This window comes from Ambystoma mexicanum, chromosome 11 (assembly GCF_040938575.1).
Source record: "Ambystoma mexicanum isolate Mex_15411 chromosome 11, UKY_AmexF1_1, whole genome shotgun sequence".
NCBI classification, from domain to species: domain Eukaryota; kingdom Metazoa; phylum Chordata; class Amphibia; order Caudata; family Ambystomatidae; genus Ambystoma; species Ambystoma mexicanum.
In genome coordinates, this window is record NC_090934.1 from 1432820209 (window position 1) to 1432846030 (window position 25822).

At 43.8% G+C, this 25822-nt stretch overlaps 1 protein-coding gene across 5 annotated transcripts in view; it reads right to left on the minus strand.

The window, feature by feature from the left end:
- MCTP2 (multiple C2 and transmembrane domain containing 2) overlaps positions 1-25822 on the minus strand; it is a 1028969-nt gene that overhangs the window by 788949 nt on the left and 214198 nt on the right. For all 5 annotated transcript variants that reach the window (XM_069625066.1, XM_069625063.1, XM_069625064.1 and 2 more), the window contains exon 2: positions 3777-4301. In XM_069625066.1, the coding sequence (XP_069481167.1) occupies positions 3777-4244 (468 nt within the window). In that variant the 5' untranslated portion in view covers positions 4245-4301. The remainder of the gene's footprint in view (positions 1-3776; positions 4302-25822) is intronic.

The following is a 25822-nucleotide window of genomic DNA, read 5'->3' on the forward strand; positions in this document are numbered from 1 at the left end:
ATTCCCAGATGTAAGCCCTCAAAGGTTGGAGGCAGTAGTTTTCCGGTCAAAGCGGCCCAGCTATGGAACGCCCTGCCACCTTCACTCAGAGAAGACCAACCTTACCTGAACTTTAGACTTAACTACATTAACCTGCTCACGTCAACTGATCACTAAGGACTGGCATCCTATCCCCACAGTACACGCTTGTTCGTGTGCTTCTCCATGTATTTATTGATTCTCACTTATTTCTCTTGTATCTGTATCTTTGCTCGAATTCTGTGTGTCATGTGTAACTCATTCCTGTAATCCAAGCTGTGCATTAACTTGTATCTTTTGCGCCCCGATACCCCTGGTTCTGGTTCGTATTACAAATGAATAAACAAATATTATAGCGAAGGTTTGAATTTTACCTAGGGCCAAGAGTGTGAGACTCATGCATGTGACTCAAAGGTGTGACACTGAGGCTCAATCTAAATAGATGCCAATGCACAGAAAACATGATAGAAAATAATCACTTTGCTCCACAATGCGATTTTAATGGGCTGAGTTGTGCACTAAAAAAATGAAACTAACATGAAACTAACATATTAATTTACCCAAATCCATTTAACATATAACACCCATAATAACATGTAGTGCAAATCAGTCCATGATAAACTGGATGCAGGTTGATGGAAATACATGATGCTCTGGAAATGGAAAAGAAAAATTATGTGAACATGAAGGCCTAAAGCTGCACTGTGGTTTAAAATGTGAAATGTAAGATCCGTTCTGCTATAGACATAGCATTGTCTCAGGGCAGGAAGCGCCAGAGAGATGTAAAATTTTCTCTTCAGCAAAGTAGTTTGTATCTCGAGCATAAGCACAAAAGAAATCACAGGATATTTTTATGGGATGAGTTGTCAAGGGGAGGTGCTTCGTGAGTGACACATAGGTTTGTGTAAAGGGTTTGAGGCAGAGAGGGCTGGGTCATTCAACCACTCGCTGGCGAAGAAAGCAGAAAGACTTGGCGAGAGTTAGCATCATGGGCAGGCTGAGTCTCCCGTGTTCTTGTAAGCTGCCCGTTTCCTGGGTTGGAATTCCTTAGAAGAGCTGCAGTCTCGAGCAACCTTATTTGTGTTTGACCTGGAGCACGGCAGGCAGAAAGGCTGGTTAAGGACTTTGTGATTACTGCCTAGCTGAATCGGGGAATATCGCCAGCTTAACCCAGGTAATTATGCTGTTAAGTGAGGGGCAGGTAAAATGGATGTTTGAAACTATGTAGCATAGATTCAGTTATTCAGTTCATTTTTAGGTGCTGCATTAATAAGGATTTAAACGTGCATGTGAAACTGTGATTATATTTCTCCAAGTTTTGCTGCAATTCAGAGTGATTCAGAATCTGCCAGCTTTGTGATGAAGACAAGGTTGACAACATGCAGAGTTCTGCACTTTATCGCAGATAAAACCTTGTTTATGTTTGAATTTACAACGTGGGGGCATGTGTCATTATGTGTAACTTGCCTAGTTCTAGTTGCTGATAAAGAATAATAATTCAAAAGGGTCATTTATTATTCTCTGTGTACGCATTCTGCATTCAGTCTCATTGAGTTGGCATGCGTGGAGTTGTAAAATGTGCAGTAAGACAAATTTCAAAGCAACGTTAGCCACAGTAAATTGTTTTACTTTGAGAGGCTGAATGAATATTTTTTACTTCATTTGCATGTTTCATATATTTTTGAAACACAGCCAAAAGGGCATAAGAGTGATATAAAATAACACAGGAGAGCACAAGCTAATATTCTGAGTGTTCCAAGTCCAGTATGGGTTTACCGTTAGTGACCCTGGTGAAATAATTATCTGGCAGTGTTCTGAGGTTAGTATCACCACTATAAAAATGCCCACCACAATATATTGGCAAGAAATACCACAAAATACCACCATACCAAAATACAAACACATACCATGAGATACTAAATATAACCCAAAAGATCTCTAACAGCATCCAGGAATAAACAGACCAATGGAAAGTATGATCAGGGCATGCCAGGCATATACATTCAGAAAGAAGATCTCAAGGCTCGAGAATCCACCACAGGGATCTGTGGAGAGATGCACGATGTGCAGGAAAATCTAAAACTATACATTAGGGGTCCCTCTCAAATTTTAGAGAAGACTCTTCTTGATATCTTCATGATGCCTGACCTTTGTGTGCTATCCAGCCAGTGTGGCTGGAAGGAGGATGATCTGCCTGTTTAAAAGATTAATTCAATTGAGTTTAAACAATGGTTTAGATAGAAGGCTGTTGAGCATATTGCACTGCTCCAAATCGCATGATAGGTTTTCATCCCATTGTATTGCATGAGATAAAGGTCTCCACATATAGTGCAATCCAGGATGGAACGATTAGTATGCACACGGGAATTAAGCAGACAGAAGTAATTGAGGATACCCGATTTCCAATACAGAATAAATCCAAGTAGTATTTTTATTTGGAGAAAATTGTTTGGGCAACTCTAGCAAGGACTAGGGATTTAGGCAGCAATGGAAAACCTGAAAGTGACTAAGAGATGTACAAGTGCACCTGGGAAAGCCTTATTTACATAATTTTATTTTTGTTAACATATTTAAATATTTGCTTTATTCTATGTCAAAGCCAGATCTGGGGGTATCTCTGAAGACTCCATAATAAAGATGTATGTTTGCTTGTAAAGATTATAACCAGTATCAAGCTCACTCTTCATACTGTTCTACAGAGGCAGCAAATTGCTGGAGTCATCAAAAACACTAAAAGTTAATTGGAGGATACATTCAAACAAATACATCAATAACGCTTTATTAAGTTACACTGGACTCTTAAATGTGAAGGATCTAGCAGAAAGAGATATACAAACGACAATCAAACCTCTCCAAGACAGACAATAGCATCCACATGTGAAAAAAGAAAAGTGACAAATAGTCAGAGATAATTCAAAGTAAACTAATTCAACACTGGACCCCAGTGAAGGCTGCCATCAAGGTACAAACACAAATAAAAACCAAGAATGATCATGACGTTGCCGTTCTGGTTTGTTATATAAAAAAAAACTGAATGTAGGTACCTTCTTGAGAGTTCAAATTGAAAACAAATGTCAACTAGATAGAATATGTATCACATTACAATGGACTCATATTTACCACCATGTAAAGGGATTACTTAAGGCATGAGAGCATGGCAGCTGGCCACAAAAATGTCTGGGCAGTGGAGTGACCCAAGTACCAGGAAAGGCCAGATAGTTGGTCCATTCCCTTCTAGGCTTTGGCTTGAATGTGTGCACTGAAATCCCAGACAAGCATATCAGACTCTGTGCTCCTCCACAGAAGCCATTATCAGAGCATGGTGCGCCACTACATGTCGTGCCTATGTGTATGGTTAGGGAAAGTAGCAGGCAAAAGTAGACATAAGCATAGACATTGGAGATGGCCGGGAACTCTGCAATCTCAATGCAATTGTTGAAATTAGCCATGACATTAACAGCATAACCGTTGAATGATTAAGGTGGCAAACAAACAACCATTAGTTTAGAGCACAAAGGTCATGATTAAATGTGCATGAAAATTCCATCCATTGTAATTTCTCCAATAAGAATCAGAGTTAGAGACATAAGCATCAAAAGCCAAATAATAACTAAGGTGACCCTAGTATTGGTGCATGTACATTTCCATATAGTCAGTTGCACATTTTAGGGTGCAAACTCATGTTTGTACTAAAAGTACTCCCAGCATAAGAACATTCATTTTTCATGTTTGTTATCATGCATCAAAGGGTCACTTACCTCATCCTTCTCATCTGCATTCTCTCCATCCATCTGTTGCCTTTGAAGTATGTTAAGTATACTCTCCTCTGTGCAATCTCCTGAGACTTCCAATTCATTGTTGTACGAGACCACCCTTTCTGTGGAAGTAATTTCCATGTGTAGAGTTTCCTCACATGACCACATGCCATCTCCCCTGCACTCCCTGGCGCAAGCAACACTCCTATTGCTGGAGGTCACTTGAGTTGCGACACTGCATGAAACAGAGGGAGCAGAGTCCGGGAAGTCTAGAAACGGATCTTCGTTGGGTGTAAAACCATCATAATCCATCATATCTGGCACAGATACGCTCATGCGATGGGTCAACTTGTGCCTTTGCTGTACTTCTTTCATGGTGCTCTTCTTAGTCTTCTTAATGTTGAAACCCTTCAGCCAAGGCTTGGTTTTATCCTTCATGGATTCCCAGACATTTGACTTCCCAAACTCCATGTTGGCGGAGAGGATCTCTCAAGAGGCAGCCTTTGTTTCCAGTTACTTCAATTGGTTCTGTAGGGCATGGGAAAATAGCTCAAGATCAGTATATGCCATCTGAAGACAAATATTTCACCTTGCTGTTTGAACAGGATATTAAAATACAAACACAAAATAGACATTCTTAAGCAGACTCTTACAAGTGTCTCAACTTTGATATAGTCCTCCACATTCTTTAAACCTTTGTTTGCAGTCCATTGCCATGACAGGTTAACAGTAACAACCAAGAACACCACAAACTAACATCTTTTATGTTTTCCCCCAGAATTAGCACAAAGCTGGCACAACCTGTTCATGCAATGCTTCTACTGGAGTTCACATTCAAATTTGACAAAATAAACTTAAGCGGTACTTTGTAACGAAGTGGAGTAGTTCTTTATTTCAAACATTATGAGCTTGGCAAAAGACAGTGTTTTGATGGGATGTTTTTTTTATCCCAAGTCCCTTATTTTATTGCATGGCACAAAACTTACCAGCAACCAAAAATCAATGAGGGCATAGGCCCCACTGTTCACAATATAATTTATTGATATCAACTATATCATGTTCACAATTTGAAGATCCCCACATTTCCCTCCACAGCCCCCAGTTGTGCATGGACACCCTTTAGAATAAGAGCCTTAAAAACATAAGAAGGACTGGATGTTCTTCTCAAGTCAATTGCTCATAGGCCTCTATTTGCATAAAACTTCATAAGGTGAGACAAAAGACCAACAAGAGATGATCGTGTACCCCCACACTGGGAGAAGAATGGAGCAACATTCTAGTAGTCTCATGAACTGGTGTTGAATTGCAGAAGCAGCGAAGTAGCTTGATGTCCTCCGAATACGAGCCTCTATGAGCTTGTCTATGGGGGTCATTACGGGTGTGTCAGCCCCATAGAAATGCTGGTAATACTTGCTGTGCCATTTTACTGAACCTGCACACTGAGTTTGCTGGTAGGGGCATTGAACAACCGACAGGTCTGACCTGCTGAGAGTACAGACCGCTACCAGAAAATAATTGAGCAATCACTGGCACCGTTAATATTGATGCCGTTGATTACGACAAACCCATTACGACTTATACGACTCCATGGATTGGGAACTTACTTCTGTTGCCGGCACCTGTAACATCCCGGTAACAGGGATATTGGGTAAGGGCAACAGTAAGGTGGGTTTGCCAGTAACCTGGCAGTAGTACAGGTGGGTTACCGGCAAACCCTTAATGACTCCCTGCGTTTCCCAATGCATATGATTTTGGGACAGCTGCTACAAAGCTATGCTATCTCTCTAAAAGGAATATCCTTGCTACATGTCGTCAGTAAAGAGAAAGCAGACACCACTATTTGCACCCTAACTCACTCATGGCTACAGCAAGCAAACAAGGTGTAACATATGTGCAAAACGAAACTAAAGCTCTTAGTACCCACTAAAACAAAACAGGCTGCTAAACTCAGAATTATCAACCACAGATGCAACCCTAAAAACATTAAGACTGCTAACTGGCCAGAGGAAAATAAAAATCAGTGCTTTGTTCCGCCGTGAAACAAAAAATCTAGCAAAACCTTGAACTAAAAAAAAAAAAAAAAAAAAAAAAAAAAAAAGAAACCACTATATATCCATGACATGCTAACCTTCCGCATAAAAGCTGTGGCCTCTACTGAAATATCTTAAGAAATCTTAAGAAATACTTGAAGACAAGCCTACAATAAAACACACAAACATCATTGCAGCACTAGCTAAATGGTACAGAAACAAAAGAAAAGCATCTGCTTGGCGTTTAACCAAACCCATGGGATATTACAAATGCATACTTGCCAACATGACCAAGCCCAACCGGCAGGTGCTTATCCAGTCCTGGATTTTTCTTTGCATTCTGGGACTTGAAGTCCGAGTTTTACAATAGAAAAGCAGAACTACAAGTCCCAGAATGCAAAGTAAAAAACAGGACTGGATAAGCATCTATAGATTGGAACGGATCATGTTAGCAATTATTTAAATGCAGTAAATATGCAACATCTACCAATGTCCTCAACAAAACCACAGAGATCCTAGTCATACCCAGGTTCCTATGCCACAAAAGGTTTATCAACTACAACTCTATAATTCTGTATTTAAGTAACTTTCTGCATATATGACAAAACATATTCAAAATGTTCTTGTATGTAAATGTAGTATCGGACCCATCAAGTACAGGATTTTAGAGTGTCTATAAACAATCTGCAAAACAGACCATAGATACTGAGTGTGATCATACATCGTCAAACCAGATTTCCCCCCCCCCCCCCCACTCCCAAAACATAGAACTTGAAGATACCATGCATCTATAAGAGGGGGTGACAGAGAGCCAAAGCCATGCAAATGAGAAGTCTGTTGGATTTAAGAGCTGGACTCCAATCAATGGTTTCAATGTGGCTAATGGTCTGATATTATTCATGCTATGAAGACTGCTCCAATACTCTCTAAATGGATTTTATGTTCCATCTTTTTTTTCCATCTGTATGCTTGCATTGACAATCTTTGTGATTTTAGACTTCACATAACCACTGTGAATTGAAGATAATCTTACAGCTTCACATATACGGCTCATAAACAGAACTCCTGGTCAATTGCAAGAACTGCTCAGACTTTTGAAAAACACAACCACCAGCACAAAATAGATTTGGCTATGTGAAAGCGCCTAGTGTGCAAAACATGCTGGCCTAGCCATAGAATGGATGTACAAACAACACAAAACGTGCACATTGTATGTGTGACAAATCCAGGAAATTAGGCACCACTCCTCAGGGGGAATTGCGGATTCCACATGTGGATTACCGTGATAACTTAAGGTGAAACCCAAAGTTACTTAATATGCAAAACAAAGGGGATTCTTGGAGTCCCTTTAGTTGCATGTACATGGCCCATTGACCTGTTCTTGGGTTGGTGTCTCCGGGAGAGTCTCAACCAGGTATGTAGCTCACTGTCCTTTCACAGAGGAGAAATATCCCTGCATATCAGTCTTTGTCCTGTACAGAGGCAGTCCACTACTGAAATGCTTGGCAATTCTCCTCATCAGTGAGGGGAGCTGTGCCTCTCTAAGAACAGTGAGCAAGAGGTACATGTCTGGATTCTCCTGGTAACTTAATGTGAAACCCAAAGTTACTTAATATGCAAAACAAAGGGGGTTCTGGGAGTCCCTCTACCGGCACGAACAGGGCCCATTCACCTGGTCCTGGGTGAAAAGCATGGTGAGCTAAAGCATTGTTGAGACCCTCCTGGGGGAAAACCACCCAAGAGCAGGTCAATGGGCCATGTTTGTACCGGTAGAGAGACTCCCAGACCTCTTTATGCTAATTATACAGGAGCCCTCTAAAACCATTACTCTGCCAAGTCCTTGATTGGGTGGACAGGAAGATGCTTCTCACTAGGGGAGCACATTCCAGATAGTGTATTCCAATGTTTTAATATTAAATGCACTTTGGTTTCACACTGTATTCAATGTCAAGTGATATTTAATTGCACTAAGAAGCAAATGCATGTATCAGCACTTTGTGTGAAGGGTAGAACTGATAGCATAACTGTACAGCTCAAGCACAGTCCTTTGTAAAGTAATCTAATCAAATTATACCAAGAATGTTCTCACAGGTGTAGCCAACCACTTAGGCTGCAATTCGAATAGCCACGTCTCATAGCCTAATGGAGAATCGCTTGATAACCTGAACATTCTAAAAGGCATGGATACTTCAAAAGGACATTGGGAGATGAAAAGGTGCTTTGCTGTTGTCACCTCCATTCCTGTAGAATATTATGCCAGAGTAGATCACATTTTCATCTCCATCTTGACATTGCACAGTAGAGGAAGGGCTTCCCACCTGTGGGACACAATCTGGAAAGTGAAGAGGGAGGGGTATGTATCCATGTAGTAGAACATCACACAATCATTCTCCTAGGATTGGTGGCTGAAGCAGCATCTTGAGCATTCTAAATTGACATCACTGCTTCCCTATTCCAAACCTGCAGAATTAGATGCCTACATTCCAATTGCATGCACATACAACCCAAAGCACCATATTTACAATGGGGCAACTCGGGAGGATAGCTCAGGAGCAACGTGCTCGCCTTGGAAGCAAGGCGACACGAAACAAGTTCGATCCCCGGGTCCACGCTTCGCAACTTCTGGGTATTAAGCGCTTTATAAATAACCAATCATATCATATCATACATTGATTTCTACTCAACGATAATGTTGATGTTCATATCATCTTTCTTTGGTGCCAATACTTGTTATTGATACTGTAGAAAAATACCTGTTTTAAAATGTGTGATTGATTATAAGAAAATTAATGCAATATACAAACCGCTTGTATTGTTTGAATACACTGGCTGGAAAGAGAAATGTAAATAAATTGGTTAGAAGTTTGTTATTCGGGAATATATTTTTATAGATGTGTGTTGATTCAAGGAGTGATCATGCATATGCTACCTCCTAATGAGATTGTCACAGATATGCCAGCTCAAATGGTGTAAACAAGTTATCAATGTTCATGTATCTTATTGTGGTAACTTCGCTGCATAAATTAAGGGGATCACCTATGGCTTTCTTTTGTTTAAATATGTTGTAGTTTTACCAATTTGTGTATTAAATTTAAATTTAGAGTTGCAATTTACCTGTTTCTTTCCCTGAAATTGTGGGGTTGGATTGAATGCCAGGGAGTTTTGTATCTTCACTTGCCACTTAATAAAAAAGTGATATTTGAAAACATATTTTCAATACAAGCCATGCATCCGTTACCGTTTATGTTAAAACGTATTGGAGGTAATTTAATTAAAAGACTACATTGCATGGAAGGAATCCATTACATTTGAACGTATGTGCAAAAATGGCCATTCTGTGCATGTATCATCACTATGAAGTTAAAAAATGTGGCTAAAAAAAGGGTTCATTGCCCTAAGATGATCTTTTTATAGTGCAAATATTGGAAATGTTACTCACCAAGTACGCATGGCTGACAGCATTTACAACGGGTTGTATTGGAATCTACCTGCTTTAACCAGGTGATAAAACCAATCATATTCCATAGGAACCCCGAAATCTAATGACCATCTCCAGCATGAAAATATCCTGCAGGTGTTAATGTATTTGTTTTTGGATTTAGGAAAAGATGGGTGCTTGGAAGAATCAGTTACTGTGATCCATGTTGCGACTCTGCAATACAAAACAAGTAAAACGGTTTGTAAAAATCATGCTTAAAAGCAGAGGCGTTGCTGGGGGGGGGTGAGGGCTGGGGGGGACTGAGGGGACTATAGCCCTGGGTCTTTTGGTTGTAGCCCTGGATAGAAGCTCAGGGACTACAACAAAAAGGCTATAGCTAGCCCCGAATCCCGCCAGTCTGAAATTAACATAGCCCCTGATCTTTTCCAGACCTAGCAACACCCCTGCCTAAAAGTGTTTATTTACACAGGTTTATAGTGAACCTCTTTGTGGGAAATATTGCCTCCCTCATGCTCTCACATCATGCTACTAAATACATCAGTGGCTTTTCTCTGGCAAAAAATGTTGGGGTTTTGCAGTGTTTATTCCTTGGAGTCATTGGATAATCTATTCCAGTTCCCCACTAGGTTGCTTGACTCCATTTCATCACCAGCAAGCCATCACTGTTCTGGAGTCAATGACATCCATTTGCATGCATACCGCCATCCACCTATTTTCACTCATTCAATCACTTGTATTTGTCCATGTAAATCACGCTAATCCAAATACACCTCTACATAAATGAACACAAAATGGCACCTCCCTCTGCACAATCACACTCATCCATCCTGTTTTCTAGATTACCACAAATACATCCATGCATCCAACCCATCCCTTCCAATTACATGACATTGTGCATATTTCTAAATAATCATGTTAACCCAACCATCCATCTATCTATCCTGCATCTACTCAATCAAACTCATCCAAACAACTGGCTATCCTTCCTTAAAAACACACACATTTAAAAGAAAAGAAATAGCGAGACCTATTGATGTTGCCAATGCTTGTTCCACTTGTCTTTGCCAGTTGTCAGATTTTTTTCAGCTGAAAGGGGCTTCCCTTGTAAGCCAGAAATCAACAAGTGGAATTGACCTGAGATGCTGGCCTTCTAGACCAACGTATTGCTTTTATAGTGGAGAGATCAAATCATGGTAGTTATTTCTAATTGTCTGGCAACCACCTTTAAGCTAAAGAAGAACAAGTTACTTTCTTACCTGGTAACGTTCTTTCGATAGGATGGTCCGACGACGTATTCCATATCTATGACATGTAATCACCACAGCTGTGCTGCTTCGGAAACTTTTTTCGGCGTCTGCGTCCTGCGTCGATGACGTCGATGCGCCGTCGTCGAGGACCTCCTCCAACGTCCGACGTCATCCGATGTGATAAGTAGGACGCACGACGCCCGTAGCCTCAGTTGTAGCCTCAGGCAAGCCAGCCGGTTGGTCCTTACCCGCCAAGCGGTAACACTCCGAGATGGCTAAAATGATCCAGCGAGACAAAGTCTGTTTCGTCACAACTTGTCCCAAACGCTTTCCAGCGTAACCAATAAAGAGTTGATGGTCCACTCTGACCCGGGACATGCGTGCAACATAAAAGCTTAAAGCTCTCCTAGGATCAAGCCTATGGAGCCTCTCCTCTTCCTTACCAGGATGCGGAGGAGGATAGAATGCCGGAAGAACAACCTTCTGGGCCAAATGAAATTCCGTCACTACCTTCGGAAGAAAAGAAGGACGAACTCTAAGGACAACCCTGTCCTTGTGAAATACAGTGAAGGGTGGCTTAACTGAAAGTGCCTGTAACTCACTCACTCTGCGAGTGGAAGTAACCACAACTAAAAACACAGTTTTCAGAGTTAACAGCCTCAAAGGGCAAGAATGTAAAGGCTCAAACGGAGCACCCATAAGAAACTTAAGAACAAGGTTTAAATCCCAACCGGGCACCAGGAAAGGTGACGGAGGGAACACATTAGTGAGCCCTTTCAGAAACTGTGAAATTAAAGGGATTTTAAAGAACACTCTTCAGACGAGCGGATAAAGATGGACAGCGCCGCCAGGTAACCTTTAATGGTACCCACTTGCAAGCCCCTGTGGGCCAAAGAAAGTAAAAAGGACAGAACCATGGGAATGTCACATGCAAAAGGATCCACATTCTGAACTCTGCACCAGTCGCAGAACTTACGCCAACGGCAACGGTACAGAGACTTTGTTGCTGGCCTTCGGGCCGAAAGCAACACCTCCATCACGTCTTCAGGGAGGTCCCAATCCTTATACCTCAACCTTTCAGAAGCCAAGCGTGAAGTTTGAAGGATCTGACCTCTGGATGGAGACCTGACCCCCCTCCCGTGAGAGCAGATCGTCTCGGTAGGGAAGACGACGTGGAGGGCAGATGGACAAGTCGAGAAGATCCGGGTACCACGTCCTCCGAGCCCACGCCGGAGCAATGAGGATCATCCAGGAACCAAACTTCCGTAACCTCCGCAGCACTTGCGGGATGACGGGGACTGGAGGAAACGCGTACAGCAGCGAGAATGACCACTCCACCACAAACGCGTCTCCTAAGGCTCCTTTTGGAGGAAATTCCCGCAAGCAAAACCTTTCGCACTTCCGGTTGACACTGGAGGCGAAGAGATCCACACGAGGGGTCCCCCAAAGGGCGAAGATCTCCAGGAGAATCTCCTGAGCCAACTCCCACTCGTGAGAGATCGCACTCTGCCTGCTCAGAGCGTCCGCCGTCACGTTTTCGTCTCCGGCCAGATGAACTGCCGAGATCGAAACGTCCTGCTGGATGGCCCAGAACTCGAGCTGCATCGCCTCCCTGCACAGAGGAAGTGACCCTGCCCCCCCCCCTTTTTGTTGAGGTAGTGCATGGCCACTGTGTTGTCCGTCAGGATCAGGACACTCTTTCCTCGCACAGTCGGCAGAAAAGCCTTCAGGGCTAGCCTGACGGCCCTCAGCTCCAACAGATTGATATGGAGTCTGGACCCCGACGGAGACCAACGACCGCTGACTGTCAGCCCGTTGGCATGAGCTCCCCATCCCGTGAGGGATGCATCCATCACGATCGTCACCTCCGGCCAGGGAAGCCAAAACGGAGCCCCCTTCATCAAGTTGCCTCCGACGGCCCACCACAGAAGGTCCCGGGTGACCGAGGGCGGCACCTGAACCGGGTCCGACATCCTGCCGGAGGACTGCGACCATTGCGTCTTGAGTGCCCACTGCAAAGATCTCCTCCGCAGTCGAGCCTCTGGCACCAGAAGAATGCAGGATGCCATGAGGCCGAGCAACCTCAAGAACTCAAACGCTGGGAGCGTCTGGGCATGCTGAAACTTGTGCACCATCTGCTGAATGTGAAGAGCCCTCACCGGGGGAGGAAAACACTGCCCCAGGGAAGTGTCGAGCACTTCTCCGATGTACTGGAGCCGCTGTGTTGACGTCAAATGGGACTTCTTTAAATTGAGGGAGAAGCCCAGCCTGTGAAGGGAGTGGCAGGTGACGGACAGATGATCCAGGACTTGCTCGGGAGAGCTCCCCCTGATCAACCAATCGTCCAGGTAAGGGTAGACGTGAATCCCCCCCTTTCCTGAGATGCGCTGCCACCACCACCATGAGCTTGGTGAAAACCCTCGGGGCGGAGGTCAATCCGAACGGCAGGACCCGAAACTGAAAGTGCGAGTCGCCAACCGCGAACCTCAGGTACTTCTTGTGCTTGGGATGGATCGGCACATGGAAGTAAGCAAACTTGAGGTCGAGTGACACCAACCAGTCCTGAAGGGCCTGAAGGACTTGAGAGAGAGTAACCATCTTGAACTTGTCCTTCCTGAGGAGTTTGTTCAAACCGAGCAAGTCCATGATGGGTCTCAATCCCCCGTCTTTCTTCGAAATCAAAAAATAAGGGGAATACCATCCCTTGTTCCTCTCCGCTACAGGCACCAGTTCTATGGCGCCTTTCTCCAGCAGGGCTTGAATTTCCTGCGCAAGGAGCGGATCCGGACTCTGCAAAGAGAGGTTCCCCGGTGGATTGTCGCGAGGCCTGTGCCGAAAGGGAAGACAGTAGCCGTGGGTTATGATCTCCAGAACCCACCCCTCAACTGCTGTCCCCTAGGACGAAAAGGCGGAGGTTGGCGAACTGCAGCGCCCAACGACTTCGCTGCAGCTTTTGAGGTCTGCAACCTCTCAAGGCTCTCGTCAGCCTTGCTGCCAAAAAGGTGTTCACCGTCAAAGGGCATGTTGAGGAGCCGGGACTGCACATCAGGAGCAAACCCCGACTTCCGCAACCACGCAAACCTGCGTATCACGGTGCTCGCCACCATGGACCTACTGACGCATTCAGCTAAGTCCAAACCCGACTGAACGGACTCACACATGGCATCCTTACCATCCTGGACCATAGCAAGTTAACCATCCCGTTCGTCCCCTTCGGGAATATGTTCAGCCGCTAACGCAACACAGTTCCACAGAGTGTGTGTGAAACGAGACAAGGCACAAATGGAGTTGGCCGCCTGAAGCGCCATACCACCAGAAGAAAACACTTTCTTCGCCCAGCCATCAAAACTTTTGTCATCCCTATCAGGAGGGATGGTAGGGAACGACGCCTGCTTTGCCGGGGCCGTGGCCTCCTGCACCACCAAACTCTCCGGAGTGGGGTGCCTGGTCAAGTAGCAGGGGTCGCTACTGGCTGGACGGTATTTTCGCGACAAGGATCTGCCCACCGCCGGAGACTCTCCGGAGCAGTCCAAGCCGCCGCCACCCTTCTCTGTAAAGCCATATGGAACGGCAGTACTCAGTACCCAAGTACTCAGAAACCCTAGCCATAAGGCGCCGGTACGAGGAATCGGCATGAGAGCCAGGCTCAGGCCTACAAAACTCCACCTCCGGAGAGGTGTCCAGTCCACTGGCATCATGCAGTGACTGCCTCAAATCGTCAAACTGACTATGGCCCGAGACAATTTCGTCTGGAACCTGACTAGGAACCAGGCCATCAGAATCCTCATCCACCTCTGAAATGTATTCCAGGTGGCGAAAAGAAGGCACCCGAGAGTGCTTGCTCTTAACCAGAGCCTTCCTAGGGGGTTCCCCCGTGCCACGGGGTACCTCCGACACGAAAGGCGTCGATGGCGTCGAGCGAATCGGCGCCGGCGTCGAGAGAACAGGCATCGGCGCCGAGAGGATCGGCGTCGACGTCGAGGAAATCGGCGTCGACGTCAGATGCAGCGCCGCCAGCAGCGTCAACACAGCCCTCGAAGCCGGAGCCCCAAGCGTGTCCTTCGATGACCTGAGCGTCGATGGCTTCGACGACTTCCTCGGAGCCGGAGCCTCGAGAAAGCCTGTTGACGCCCTCGATGCCTCAGACGTCGATGTCTTCCTCGAAGACCTCACAGGTGCACACGGTCTCGAACGCGTCGAGAACCGGGACCTGGAACGGGTACGTCGAGAATGAGTCTCCTTGTCCGAACGGGACCTCTCCCGTGACTCGTGCGACCACTCTTGCGAGCGGTGTCTCTCGACCTCTCACGACCGACCCCACTCGGGGTCGTGGACGGCTTAGTACCCTGCGACTCAAGAATCGCCAGCATTTTCTTCCCAGAAGAAGCCCATTCCTCCGGCGTCGCACGGCTGGTGGGGTAAGCGACGTGCCGGGCAGAGTCCTCCGAAGAGGACCTGGAAGACGACCGGTGTTGGCGCTTCCGAGAATGCCTCGAAGAGGCTGAGGAGTGGCGAGACCGACTCCTAGAAGGAGACCCACGAGACTTCCGACGATGACGCGGAGAGTCACCCCTCGAATCATCTGTCGAAAGCCCCGCAGACTTCGACTTCCGGGGCTTGGACACCCGACCTACCGACAACAACTTCTTACGTTCGCGTAAGGCTTTGGACGTGAGCGACTGGCAGTCGATACAGTCATCCGTGTCATGGGCCTCCCCGAGGCACCAGAGGCAGGCGTTGTGCTAGTCCGTCACCGACATCTTGGACCCACACTCCCCGCACTTCTTGAAACCCGGACGCGGGGTCGAAGACAAAGTAGAAGACTTCTTCACACAAAGGATTTTCACAAAAACGAACAGGTTCAAAGAACCGAGAAGAACAGAACTCCAAAGAGTCGAGGCGTTAACCGAGATTCACGAAGCAACACGTTCGCGGAAAAAACGGAACTGAGGCTACGGGCGTCGTGCGTCCTACTTATCACATCGGATGACGTCGGAGGAGGTCCTCGACGACGGTGCATCGACGTCATCGACGCAGGACGCAGACGCCGAAAAAAGTTTCCGAAGCAGCACAGCTGTGGTGATTACATGTCATAGATATGGAATACGTCGGAGGACCCAATCCCCTCGAAAGTTCCAAGCATTATGCTTAAACCATACAATAAAAATCAATGTTATTTAGCTCAGTTCTTTTTTGAAAGGCAATACACGTTACCCCTACGTGTTGACATAGGAATAGAACCATCCCAGAAGAGCATGAATTGCAACCTTATGCAAGTTTTGCAGAACTAGCCCAGTTCTTATTACTGAGAGTACATGTGCAGTGTTTAGCCCTGGGGAAGAACTTGGTTCTGAAATGCATTGGCTACACAGTATTTCTGTATTAACATTGCCTTTCATGATGGATACAAAAAAATAACTGATCTAATGAACATTGGTTTGTATTGTATGGTTTAAGCATAATGCAAACTGTGTTGAATTGGCTTACAATTGATTGATATGTTTTTTCAACTAGACAGAGATTAGCGAGAACACATGGTTGGTCTAGGGGCAACCCTGGAACTTTCTTTTGCATTGTACACTCTTGTGCCAAGGGCTTTTTTTGCCATTATGTTTCGAGGAGTGAGATGAACAAATTAATGATTAATATTAGCAAACAAGGAACAGACTAATTCATAAGAGTGAGGCCCACCTTCTATCACTTGGTTATAACCATCTATGAGCCGACACTATTGCATTGGAGTACCGCAAGTCGAGGATTGAATATGAGGGGCGACACAAAGAGTGCAGGTTTTGTTTGGATATTTTTCTACCTATTTACTATTCCCAACCACCTTTATCCCCATGTATTTGTGAAAGATATAGATGACACACCTTGTTATTCTATACGTGTTGTGAACTCAAGAGAAGCAGTTTAAATGATTCAAAAGGTGCAGGGAAGACCGAGCAATTCTGACAATAAATTGCCAAATTATGCAAAATGAGTAAAGTGTCCTAAATTGTTGGACACTCCCCTACCCTGCAAACCATCGGGGCTAGAATAATAGCCAGTCAAAATGTCTCTAAACAGTATCAAATCTGTGAAACAAATTAATTCATCCGTAGATAAACTATCTTCAGTAACCAGAGTATATTCAATGCATACCGTATGGTATACCCATGTAACCAAATTTCGTATTCAATTATGACAATCACAAAATCAATAGATTCACACAATAGAATAATAACATATCACAAGAAAGAGCTCAAAGTGTTTCGGGATAGGAATTCCCTTCATCAGGAGCAAAAATTATTCATCAGCAGGTATATCAGTTTGAGTTCATAAGTTGGTTCAATCTTTAACATCCAGATTGATCAACAAAAATTACATTAGAGACTTATGTCAATTTTGAATACTCAGTGTATCTGTAGAAAAGTGAGAGGAGTGACCAAGTTTAAAGGGTATCACCTTTGCTGATTATGATTGGAGGTATAACCATCTGTTTATCCAGTGCTGTCGTCCTGCTGATCTATTTTTAACAAATCGTTTGTTCGGTAGAATTGCTCAGAATCTGGCATACAACGCAATAGATAGCCAGTATAATGTAATATGCAGAACTTAAGTATGAATGACGGAGGATGGAGTGAAGTGTCTACAGTTTACGCAGATGCAGGAGGTCGGAGGTAATGTTGTTCATAATGGGCGGTATTCTAGTTCCATACAGTGCTCCTGCTTGTGCATATGCTCGCATGTCATATTAAACTTGTGGGATATTGATAAAACATATCCCACCAAATGAGTATATGGAGCATTATCCTACTGTCAGTCAAGTATCAACATATCGACAAGGAATGCTTACCCACTTGCGGTATATAGTTTAATTTGCAAGTAGTTCACCTTTCCACAGTGAGATGTTAAAAGTAAGTCGATGCCCAACTGTCTGAAAGAAAATCATAGTTAGCCTGCAGCAAGTAGCACAAGTGTGTATCATATAGTCATGGTATCTTGTTATAACATTGTGCCTAATTTTATAAATGCGTCAAACATTCAGACAAGATTCTTTGAATGGGTGTGACCCGCGATAGTGTAACTGGCTCATTAGCAAGTTTCATTTGATCCCCATGTTTACTAATAAGGTGCAAGTAAGCCTGTTAGTGGTACAAAAGAAGAATGCACTGCTTACCAAACATGGTTGTTCACTTTGCCACCACTTCAGCGTACAGGATAGGTTCAGTATTTAAATCTAAGTTAAGTTAAATAAAGCAGAAAGTAGTGCTCACTATTATCTAAAGAAACAAGCTTAATGCGAGTGCAACGTAAGAAATACTTTATGTAGCAATACCTAATCAACAGTCACTGGACTCTACGAGGGTATCTCGCATTAATACGCATGAAGCAGCAGCTCTGTTGTAGGTCAAGTATATGTAACGTTTGAGGTGGTGGTCGGTCAAAATCACGAAAAAAAAATCTCGACTAACAATAAGGTCGAAAAAAAAAGACAAAAAAAAAGTCGAATTTCTCTTTAATTATATATTTATTTTGGGGTCCAGGATAAAAAAAAAAAATGGTGAAAAAAAAAAAATTTCAAACAAGGGGGGTTGGGGGAACCCCCCATTTCGAATAAAAAACGTCATTAAAAAAAAAAATGCGACTTTTTTTTCGAGATTTTTTTTTTTTGAGATTTTTTTTTTCGGTCTTATGACCATAAACCGTTTGAGGTCATATGCAGGAGGGAATTTCAGAGATAACCTAGTTAAAGCTGAAAAATCACAACAGGTCAAATAAACATTCATGGGAAAAACAAAATATCGGACTTTCCCATGTCTACATGTCTAAATTGCAGTCACTGCAATAATATCCAAAAACGAGATCACATACGTCATCTGAAAACAGAAGCAAAAATTGCCCTAAAACATTTTGTAACTTGTGAATGTCATAAATGACAGTTGTGATGTTATCTTTGATGTCCTGGATTAGTGTTAGCAGTGCACGGTGGTGGCATGAGTTATGGTTGCTTAGTGGGGTTTTTCAGTTTTACTTGTAACCATAACGTCCCTTTAACAACGTTTTTTCACTGAATTTCATGGGTTTTTACCAGTGCACCCTAATTTGCTACAACTTTCTAATATTATCCTTAACCCCAATATAGCAGCATTTTCGGATGATATACATAGTTACACCCTGGAACTGTGTCATTTACCACCTTCTAACAACATTTTTAACACTTCTATGAACCTATTAGCTTTCTGCAACTTTACACCATTTTTTGTTCACCGATTTTCGTGAACGTCTGACATCGCAGACTTTCTGGACAGTGTCACGTAACCATGCACGCGGTGTGATGACATGTTCGCGAACAGATCTGTGCTGCGCGAAAAGGTCAAAACTGCATTTTCAGCTGATCTAGGAAGTTTTATGCTGAAAATGTACCCTAGCACAGCTCCTAGAGCTATTGTTACTGATTTTCCATTGGCAATCCAGGAGTAGAACACATGCTTGAAAGAATATTAGCACAACTGCTATTTAACTTCAAAATGGAATCAACCATGGCCATTCCTCCTCACCAGAAACCAGCAACACCACCACCACTAGCTGGAGAGTCTAAACAATAGAAAAGGTGCAATGATGCAGAAAAGAATCAACAGGACGAGGAATATCAGATAGAGATAATGCCTACCTCCAGCATCCTGAGAGAATCATGGGTGTAGCGGTTCTTTACTACCATTGGGGGTGTACCAAAGACTAAGGCTACCAAGGTCAAATGCACTGAGTGCATACTCCGTGTCGCTGACAACCTGGGCAGTACTCCTATGGGACCACCTGCATGCGCCGACACACCAAATCCAACCACTGGGATGCTTTGGGAAAGGCTGTTCCTTTCTCAGGAAGTAGTAGACTGTGTTCCTCTACCTCATCTTCCTGAACTAATACTGCCACCACACAGGCTACTCCCATGGGGCACAAAAGACCACCAGCTGCCTTGCAAATGATAAAATAGGCAGTTGATCCATATCCTTCCAAGACAACAGTACTGTACAACACACCACTCTGCAGGCGGAGAAGCAGTTTCAAAGTGCTTTCAAGGCTGCAATCAAGGAGCAGGTGAACACTGCCAACTAGCTCAGATTGAATGCACGTCCAACATCTTCCCCTGTTCACCTGGCCCTCCATATCTATGGATGGTGCCCCTTCCCCCATTTCCCTCCCCACCTTTCTGCCTGCCCTATCCTGCAAAAAAAAAAAATGTAAACAAAAAAAAGATTCCTTTAGGACCACATTTCACAGTAAAAAATAGAACAAACAAATAAGCTTATAAACTCCATTACATTCTCCAACATTCCCATTATCATTTTCTGTTATGCTAAATGAAATAATGGACAATTTTATACTAGAGAAAAAGAAAAAAGCACAGAAACAATGTTCTATCCCAAATACGTTTCTCTAGCATACAATAAAAACCATAATCCATGGACCTTCAGGACTATCTGAGGTATCTGCAGTCCCCTTCACCAGGCCATGCATCATTTAAAAACCGGAATTTCACATGTACACCTTCACACAAGACAGCCCTTCTACCCTTTTTACTGTTATATTTGTAATACTCCTTCATTGCCTGCTTTCAAACAGTCACACATCTATCCCCCAATCAGTTCAGACAATTTAGCATATAACCTTATCACCACATTAAACTTCCACACATCTATTGCTCCTTAAAAATTTTCTAGAAATCTTTTACATCTGCAGTTTCCTTGCTTATCCTCAACAATTGTACACACTGGTGCTATAAATGCACATATGTATTGTGCAGTAAGAGAAGTGCCTGGATGAAAAGGGGAGTAGGGATTGCAAAGTGCTGATCAGAATCCAGAAGGAAAGTGCCAAGAGATGCCAAGGTGGGAGGCCACTGGCTAGCAACTGCTGGGGCAGAGGATGCCCAAGGGTAGGGTACCCAGCCGTCAGGTTGCATATCTGCAAGGGCAGAGCTGAAGGGGGGGGGGGCAGAGGGTGTACTGGTGTCGACTAGGTAAGGCCTGGAACCTGTGAGGTTCATGAGCGACCAGGCCTCCAGTCTCTGTGGCAGTGGTAAGAGTTAGCAGGGAAGGGATTCAATTAAAAAGGCAAAGAGAAGCATTGTCTTTAAACGTTTCCAAAACTTTAGGAAGTCCAGCTGAAATATAAGAGGAACAGGAAGGCCAAAGAGAGACATGCCCCCAATCTCGGTTTCAAAATGTGGTCGACAAGCGGGAGAATATCGTTACAGGAGCAGAGGGCTCTAGCAGGGAGACAAAGTTGAAGATATTGTGGTCCAAGGCCCCAGAAAACCTGGTCAATGATACAGATCTTGAATCTCATCCTTGCAACCACCAGGAACCAATGTACACATTTTAGAACTGCAGCAATACAATCCCTGGTCTTGAGGGCAAAGATAAGTCTTGCAACCCTAATTTAGATAAGCTGAAGGGGGCGTAGACAACAAAGGAGTAGGCTAAGGAAGAGGCTGTTGCAGTAATCGAGTCTACAGAGGACCAGGGCTCTAGAGACCTTGAGCATCTGGAGGAAGGCGGGTAACAGTTGAATGCCTATAAAGGAGGTGAACCTGGAAGTGGGCTTTCTTTACAAGCTCCAAAATGTAACGACTAAATGAGAAAGAACTTAAAGATGACCCCAAGGCTTTTGGCCTTACAGGACAGTGAGAGTAGAGGGTCCTAGGAGAGCACCAGAGAGAAGGAGAAAAATAGGGCACAAGTGTCACAATAAGAAAGATCTCCATCTTACTAGCATTGAAACAGATTTTTAGCCACACACAATGCCTCGATTGTGGTCAAACAATCAGGGATAAAAAACTAGGAGAAGAAATTAGTTCAGGGAAGTTTGTGGGAAGCATTGTGTTATTAACATAAAAATGGAAATGAGAAAAGGACATCAGGTGAGCCAGAGGGACAAAATAGATACTGAAGAGCCACAATCCTACGATAAAAACCTAGGGAACTCTGCAGGTAGACTGTGCGGTGATGGAGTACAAGTGGCCCAGTTGCAGATGAGAAGGGCGGTTAGTGAGGAAAACAGGTCAGCCCGTCCAGTGCCCAGTCCATGATGCTAAAGGCACCAAGTCACCATTTAATCGGGCTATAATGATTGACTGTGTGAAAGGCAGAGGAGATATCAAGAAGCACTATCCTCAATTGTACTAAAATTTCATCATATTACAAATATTGTATACTCACCCTACAGCACCTAGAATTTCTATACACATTTCTATTGTGTGTGTGTGTGTGTGTGTGTGTGTGTGGCCAGTGGCCACAACCACCACAACATAATTAAACAATGTAATGTACAATACACCTTCAAATAACAAAACTCACCTAGAACCCCGTGCCATCCAAATGGTGTCCACGGACACTAACATTGACTGAGGACTCGGCGGCATCAGCAAACCCTTTTTACACACAGAAAAACAGCTCCATATCAACTTTATTCCACTAGCTAAATATGACGCACCTCATGTTTTTCATCATCCAATCAGTACGCGCATACGATGTCTGCGGACAATGTGCAGACCCCTGATTGGTCGCAGATCGGGAAGCGAGTCTGCTAACCAGACCAAGATATCACTAAATCTTTTTATCTACTTTTTGGCCATTTAAAAAACTGCTATATGGATTTACACCAAATTTACAAAAAGCATTCTTTTGGGAACAAGCTGTCGCTTCTGGTGAAAATTTGGTGAAAATCTGCCCAGCGGTTTGGAATGCAGGTACAAGAAAAATGTTTTTTCCATTGCGGCTAAGAGGATTTCCACAAATGTTGAGATCCCCTATAACTTTGTCCCCCCCCCGGATGAAACCGCACCAATCTTTGCAGAATCCTCCCGAGGGGACAAAGTTTGGTGAGGGTTCATCCAGGGGGGAAACTTATAAGTCACCCAAAAAGTGCTCTATAAGTTGAGCAACTTAACCATAGCCACCCTACAGTTTAAGGTGAGTCGGATTCCCATAGGAACACCTCAGAATTCAATATTTGTAAATAGATTAGGCACCAAAATCCCACACCTACAGATTGCAGAATTTAGTAAAGAAAATAAAAAAATTATTAAGAAGACAAAAAATGTTTTTTTCCAAAATTGCAGCCTTCTTCCCATTCTTTTTCCCCGTAGACAAACAGATCAATTAGTGCCAAAGCACACAGCACAAACCAATGTACCTATTTTGACCAGGTGCGAAACAACTTGGGCACGAAGCGTTGATTTGTGATCCATGCATGATTTGGGATTATTCTGTGCAGTAGTTAAATATTTGATGGAGAAGGGGTTGACCCATCTCAAAAAATTATAGTTCTATCACCCATGGTGCATTGCAGGATCATAGTTTTCAGAAAGGAAAAACCACCATCTTGTTTTTCTCTCGATGCAAGAGATATTCAAGGTTATATCTGAGGATATGGGAAAATGAAAAACATGAAAAAGCTATTTGCAGGTCAAAAACATGTAAACGCCTTCAGGCTAGAGGGTGGGGAGTGGCTAGAGGGCACCAAGTGAAATTTGGGAGTTGGGGTCTAGGGACTAAGTTTGCAATGCAAAGTGTTCAGTAGCCTCGGCTACAGTCGCAAATAGCTGACATCTCAAAGCAAACTGAGTCACAGAAACAGCGTGTGTTGTGGGTGGAAAGGGAGAGGGGAGGTGAGGAGGGCATCTGTGCAGTGGGGAAGCTGGTATAGATGAGGGGGGCACTTGGAGAGGGCACAGGTGGCAGGAAAGCATTTTTCGGCCCATGTTTCTGATATTAACAGTTAGATTTGTGGATTTAAAAGACTACGGATAGCCGACGGTATATGTAGTTCAGTACTCGCGGTTGCAGTTTTTTTTTCTTTTTTTCAAGATATTTATACAGCTATAGTTACATCTGGGTGAAATCACTGGCCAGTAACTCGATCACCATCCAGGTCTCCCATCCATGCAGTAACCCGGACAGCTTCAAAGTGAGGAAGGGGCCAGCCTCCTCAGGCCAAGTTCCCCAATACACAAGCCAACTTAGAGAAACAGGCTGGCCCTTTCCTTGCTTTGGAGCTAAGCAGGGTCAGTCCTGGTTACTGCATGGATGGGAGACCGAAAGGGGATCTGATTTATTATTTTTTTTAAACTGTGCTACTGTCAGTCTTTGAAAGTTTTGCACCCATAGACCCGTTTTTTGCATTTTGTTGAATTGCATTCTGGTATTTGTAGTCTCACAGTCAAGATGGGGGGAATAATGCCACACTTGTAGAATATTTGCCTAACATAGTTCTGTAAGGATGTATATATTTGAGTGACAATATGGTATGTGTACTCAAGGGTGGACACAACCCCTTGTTTTGTTTTTTTAGGCCGGCAAACTTGGTCAAGTATTTGGATATCAAGATTTGTCATGTTCCTAGTGCAGACACTTACCCACAAGAACACAAGCACGTATTGGGATTTTGTTTTCCATCAAATATTTCAAGACAGATTGCTGGGTTTAAAAGGTGAGCACCTTTTATACTTTGCAAGCATATTTATCGGAAGATTTCCCCTCTCAAGATATTTTTCTGGTGTTCATTACTATTTTTTACAAGTCCAATGTTATTTTGTCTTGTGCAATTTTTTCTAAGGAGGTCAGTTGAACTACATTTGTATATTTCACTTTAAAATATATGGTCACTTACTGTGCGCATATTCATAGGTGCCGGTTTTTTTCACTATGGGGGCAAAAGTACCTGGGCATATGTGATTCTTGCAGCTGATCATTTCTTTTTACCTTTTTCCATGCTGCTTAAATGCTGTTATTTGGGGTTGTGTGATGTATCAGAACAGTCACCAAGAGACCAGTCAGTAAGGAGCTTGTAGCACGCTAAAAAAACCAAAGTGTGTGATCCTCAGAAAAGAATGTCATCTCACTGCATATTGACTAAACACATTGCGAGTTCTCATAGCCTACTATCTTTTACATATAATAAAACAAAAATAGATACGTTTATAGCTAGTGGATTTTCCATCCATGCAGTAATCCGGACCGACCCTGCTAAGCTTCAAAGAGGAAAATTCCAGCCCCTTAAGGCCATGGTGCCTAATAATACGAGGCAAAGTTACAAGACCACATAGAGAAACAGAGTGTGAGGGTGCCGGCCCTCCCTCGCTTTGATGCCAAGCATGGTCGGTCCTGGTTACTGCATGGATGGAAGGCAGTCCACAGTCTGGTGCAAAACTGAAAGGTGATAGCTGGAAGGTTTTGAATTAATCATAACCACGTGCAAAGCTCTGGGTAACCCTCCAGACCATCGTTTTTCAGCCTGCCAAGCCATTACAGAAGGGGAAAAACCATATGCAAATCAGGCTTGGTCCTACTCCAAAAGGGGCAGTCCAGCCGGAACTGCTAGGTCACATCCCTTCTGCACGAGACCACAAGCATCCCCAGACATGTTTCAGCCTTGTTGGGCTTCATCAGTGAGGAGTAGCTTGGGTCTCTAGGCCCGGCAGACTCGGGACCCACGTCTGGGCATACCCGTCACACTCGGGGTGACTTTAGCAAAACTGAAAGGTGATAGCTGGAAGGTTTTGAATTAATCATAACCTCAGGCCAAGTTCCCCAATACACAAGCCAACTTAGAGAAACAGGCTGGCCCTTTCCTTGCTTTGGAGCTAAGCAGGGTCAGTCCTGGTTACTGCATGGATGGAAGGCAGTCCACAGTCTGGTGCCATGTATTTTCTTTGCTATAAATATCTCATAACAGACTAAGAAAACACATGGCACCAGTTTTCTTGTTGAAAACCGTGCTACTGCCAGTCCTTGAAAGTATTGTACTCGGAGACCATTTTTTTGTCTTTTGCAGAATTGCATTCTGGTATGTGTAGTCTGCCAGTTAAGAGAGGGAGGGAATCATGGTGCAACTGTACACTTTTTGCCTAGCATAGTTCAATAAGGATTTATTTATTTGAGTGGCACTATGCAATGTGTATTTTTCAAGTTATCTTTATAAAGCAAAGTATTGTTGAAAGACAGACATGAGGGCGAAGAGGGGAAATGATGAGAGGGCAAGTAAGTCATAAGTATTTTCCCACAATGTGGTAAGAGAGTTTTTAATCCTGGACACTGGGGCCGTTATTCTCCCCTGATTGTAGCTGCTTTCCAGGACACAAGTAAAGGACATGTGTCGGTGAAAAGTTGAACCTTTTTCAGAGGGCAGGCACAACATAAGGGGTTATTGGAGTTTGGCAAGCTTTTTCCAGATACCTGGCTACCAGGAATTTACTCGGCTTGTCATGTTCCCAGTGCAGCAGTTTACCCACCAGACCACAAGCACTTGTTTCCAATTGTGATTTTGTTTACCAGGGAATATTTCACC